Genomic DNA, 4,958 nt, shown 5'->3' with positions numbered 1-4,958 from the left:
TCTTGTCCATCTGACCCCCGAGGTCCGGCCTGGGCCATATGATTCGGATCAAGTCCGGTGTACCGCATTTTCACCATGGCCCAGGCCTCTCGTGCGCCTTCCCGGCAAGCTGATATCTTCCATAATCCAAAGCGGGGCCGAGCTCCCTTGAATAGCTTCACAAGCTCCTCCATACTTCCTAGAGGGGATGTGGATGGCCATAAAGCCTTGGCAACACTCCGCATTGCTTTTCGAGCTCACTCGTGCACTTGTGACAGCTCTTGCAGCAGATCGCCTTGAGCTCCGGACATTTCCTCTTCGGGCCGGCCAGTCGGCATACCCGCAGACATAAATATGTCAACTCATTTTTTACCACACTACACGAAGGTAAGTTCAAAACCATACTGAATATGCCACCCCGTAGCTTCCTGTTCTCTTTTACGGTGTCCACTAGCTGGACTCGCACGTCTTTTAGCTCTTCGCCCAGCAGGGTGTTGGAATCTTGTAGCTTGTTCTTATCATCCCTGGTCCATGTCAACACACGCTCGCCAGCGGCCAATTGCTTTTCGGCCTGATGTTTACCCGCCTGTGCGACCTTCAGTTCCTCTTTCAGTTGATCTAACGATCCTGCCATGGGAAATACAACAGTGTTGACATTACTGGTATATGATTGATATTTTTCTGGACGGAGAACATTACCAGGCAGTGCCTTCTTGGATTTCTCCAGTTCGGCAGTAGCAACAGCTAGCTGGGTCCGACACTTTTCCAGCTCATGAGACAGCATGTTGTTCTTCTCCGTGAGTGCCTGATTATACAATGATCCTTAAATCAGTTGTCTCAACTGCTTCAAGTCTCGGGGGCTACTGGTGTATGATTACCAGATCTATACAATGCATGCTTACCCGCATATCTTTCAAATACTAGTCAGTGGCTCTGCAAGCCCATCCCGAGCAGCTCGGATGTACGCAACAGCTGAGCTGAAGGCATCGAACGCCTCTTTAGTAAAGCTGGGGTCGCAAAGAATGCCCCTCCGTCGCTGATGATTCATGGCGCTCTCTACTTCAGAGTTCGTGACGGATACATCATCCGAATCCTCTGAGGGAGGACAATCCGGCGTCACTCCCGTGTCAGCCCCCACCCTAGAGGCAGGGTCTGGAACCTGATTGGTGGAGGCGCGACCGGCAGGATCCCCGGACATAGTCCGGCGAATACTCTTCCTGATAAAACACAGCGGACAATGTCACAGTTCGATGTCACCGCCAGGGGGCGTATTCAAAGCCATGCCTCTTTGATGAAGGCTCGGCCGAGTTGTCATTCGCCTTCCTCTTCGAAGATCCGCCCAGCGCAGGCGCCGCTCTCTTATGAGATGCCTCTGGTGTAGCATGGCGCGCCGAGCGCCTCCCCTTTGGAGCACGAGACAGTGCGGTGGGTGAGGCATAATAAGGAAGCTCTTTCGGAGGAGATGTCTCCTGACTACTTACATATGAGGCAGGAAGGAGGCCAGGATAATCAACCATGATGGCCACTTCTGTGCCGTCATAGCTCGCCTGGTAGAAGACTCCCTCCTTGAGCTCTACAAATATGTCCGGGTCCTCTTTGAATTCGGGATCGAGGTCCCGGTTGTGGTTCTCTGGCTGTGGAGCGGGGCTATGGATCCCCGCGATAACCTTCCGCCATTCCTGTCAAAAATGGACGGGTTAGTGTCAATTAAACATGACTCAAGGAGAGGATTGAGTAAGGTGGTGGGATTAAAACTCACCCAGTTAGGGGGATTGTACATGAAGAATCCCTCTCGGCGCTTAAGACGAGTAAATTCCTCTTTCTCCCCTCTGTACAGATCTGCCAATATTGTGGCCAGGGCGGCAGGGGTGTCTGGGCCCTTTCGTCCGCAGCGTGAGGCGTCATCTTCCCCGTTGTAATGCCACATAGCAGGGAGCCCTCTGAATTGGAGTGGCTGAACACCTCTTGCTATGGAAGTCGCCATTACCTCGATTATTGATAATCCGGACTGGGCGAGTGTCCTTATCTTGCCCATTAATTGTTGAACTTCCGCGCTATCTTCCTCCTCGAAGCTCCAAGGGCGCCAGTGTTGGGGAACGTTGCAGAAAACAAAAATTTTCCTACGGTTTCACCAAGATCCATCTAGGAGTTCATCTAGCAACGAGTGATTGGATTGCATCTACATACCTTTGTAGATCACGCGCGGAAGCGTTCAAAGAACGGGGATGAGGAAGGCGTACTCGACGTGATCCAAATCACCGGGGATCCTAGCGCCGAACGGACGGCACCTCCGCGTTCAACACACGTACGGTCAGCGTAACGTCTCCTTCTTGTTGATCCAGCAAAGGGGAAGGAGAGGTTGAGGAAGATGGCTCGAACAGTAGCACGACGGCGTGGTGGTGGTGGAGCTGCAGTACTCCGGCAGGGCTTCGCCAAACACTATGGAGAAGGAGGATGTGTTGGAGAGGGAGAGGGAGGCACCAAAGGCGTGTTGTGAGAGGCCCTCCTTTCCCCACTATATATAGGGAGTCCAAGGGGGGCGCCGGCCCTAGGAGATCCAATCTCCTAGGGGGGTGCGGCCAAGGGAGGAATCCCTCCTCCCCAAGGCACCTAGGAGGTGCCTTCCCCCTTTGGGACTCTTCCCTTCCTTGAACCCTAGGCGCATGGGCCTCTTGGGGCTGGTGCCCTTGGCCCATATAGGCCAAGGCGCACCCCCTACAGCCCATGTGGCCCCCCGAGGCAGGTGACCCCACCCGGTGGACCCCCGGGACCCTTCCGGTGGTCCCGGTACAATACCGGTGACCCCGAAACTTGTCCCGATGCCCGAAATAGCACTTCCTATACATAATTCTTTACCTCCAGACCATTCCGGAACTCCTCGTGACGTCCAGGATCTCATCCGGGACTCCTAACAACATTCGGGTTACTGCATATACATATCCCTACAACCCTAGCGTCACCGAACCTTAAGTGTGTAGACCCTACGGGTTCGGGAGACATGTAGACATGACCGAGATCGCTCTTCGGTCAATAACCAACAGCGGGATCTGGATACCCATGTTGGCTCCCACATGCTCCTCGATGATCTCATCGGATGAACCACGATGTCGAGGATTCAAGCAACCCCGTATACAATTCCCTTCGTCAATCGATATGTTACTTGCCCGAGATTCGATCGTCGGTATCCCAATACCTCGTTCAATCTCGTTACTGGCAAGTCACTTTACTCGTACCGTAATGCATGATCCCATGACCAGACACTTGGTCACTTTGAGCTCATTATGATGATGCATTACCGAGTGGGCCCAGTGATACCTCTTCGTCATACGGAGTGACAAATCCCAGTCTTGATCCGTGTCAACCCAACAGACACTTTCGGAGATGCCCGTAGTATACCTTTATAGTCACCCAGTTACGTTGTGACGTTTGGTACACCCAAAGCACTCCTACGGTATCCGGGAGTTACACGATCTCATGGTCTAAGGAAAAGATACTTGACATTGGAAAACTCTAGCAAACTAACTATACGATCTTGTGCTATGTTTAGGATTGGGTCTTGTCCATCACATCATTCTCCTAATGATGTGATCTCGTTATCAATGACATCCAATGTCCATAGTCAGGAAACCATGACCATCTGTTGATCAACGAGCTAGTCAACTAGAGGCTTACTAGGGACATGTTGGTGTCTATTATTCACACATGTATTACGATTTCCGGATAACACAACTATAGCATGAATAAAGACAATTATCATGAACAAGGAAATATAATAATAATGCTTTTATTATTGCCTCTAGGGCATATTTCCAACAGCCAGCTATGGCGTTTTCTCAGTGGAGCGCTAGAAAATTCGGGAAGGCCCATTCGGAATGGGTTGGGGAGAGCGACATCTTCAATATAAAACCACTCTGAGGCCCACTCTTCGGATGCCTTCTTTGGCGTGCCGGACAAGTATCTGGTCCCGGCTATATGCCATATCTCGGCGCCGCCCACCTCGAATATAGATCCCTTTTGGGAGCGGGGGACGAGGCCGAAAAGCTTCCTCCATAACTCAAAATGGGCCTCGCAGCCCAGGAATAGCTCGCAAAGAGCAACAAAACCCGCAATGTGCAGGATAGAGGCCGGCGTAAGATTGTGCGGTTAGAGATCGTAGTACTCCAGGAGATCCTGGAGGAAAGGATGGGTTGGAAATTCGATGCCTCTTAATAAAAAGGAGACGAAGCACACTCGTTCCCCCTGGTTGGATTGGGGAAATTTTCCGCCAAGGCTTCGCCAGTGAAAGAGGTTAATCCTACTCGAACGGGGACTAGATCCGCGGGGGAAGGAATCCCTGCGTTTGGAGCTTAACCAGCTGGTCATGCGATACTGAACATCTCTCCCAATCGCCTTTTTCGGAGCCATGAGGGCGGGAGGAGGAACTGGGAGTGCTAGCCATGTTTGAATGGTTTCTCCTAGCGAGCTCTAAGGATTTTCTGCCTGGTGTGGAATGGCATCTGAGATCCAATCCCTTTAAATAGATGCCTTTTTACATGGTCGGGGTGTTATGTGCAAAAAATACTCTGACCTTTTGTATTTGCTCGACACGTGGAAGCGGAAGCAACGGAGGCGCAAAAGCTGAAGGATATGACATTAAATGAAAATTCGAGTATAACTCTTCATGTCAGATGCTTTGAAGTATTTGGAGGAGGAATCCGCCTTGCAATGCCGAAGACAATATGCACGTCGGACACATCACCATTGAAGCCTGGTTCAGGGGCTACTGAGGGAGTCCTGGATTAAGGGGTCCTCGGGCGTCTGGGCTATGTGATGTGGGCTGGACTAATGGGTCATGAAGATACAAGACAGAAGACTTCCTCCCGTGTCCGGATGGGACTCTCCTTTACATGGAAGGCAAGCTTGGCATTCAGATATGAAGATTCCTCCCTATGTAAACCGACTCTGTACAACCCTAGGTCCCTCTGGTGTCTATATAAACC

General features: G+C 51.4%; 1 protein-coding gene across 1 annotated transcript; it reads right to left on the bottom strand.

Annotated features, from left to right (window-relative positions):
* Positions 1 to 1,232: 1,232 nt before the first annotated feature.
* LOC147991793 (uncharacterized) lies at positions 1,233 to 1,963 on the bottom strand. Its single transcript, XM_087538819.1, has 3 exons — positions 1,739 to 1,963; positions 1,461 to 1,658; positions 1,233 to 1,382 (listed from the first exon to the last, which is right to left on the bottom strand). Exons 1-3 carry the CDS (start codon positions 1,961 to 1,963, stop codon positions 1,233 to 1,235), a joined length of 573 nt encoding a protein of 190 aa, XP_087394945.1.
* Between the last annotated feature and the right edge of the window lie 2,995 nt (positions 1,964 to 4,958).

The sequence above is a fragment of the Triticum urartu genome, chromosome 1A, assembly GCF_056163025.1.
Source record: "Triticum urartu cultivar PI428250 chromosome 1A, HENAU_Tu73, whole genome shotgun sequence".
NCBI classification, from domain to species: domain Eukaryota; kingdom Viridiplantae; phylum Streptophyta; class Magnoliopsida; order Poales; family Poaceae; genus Triticum; species Triticum urartu.
The sequence above is the reverse complement of the archived record's forward strand: the minus strand, read 5'-3'. Positions and strand labels throughout refer to the sequence as shown.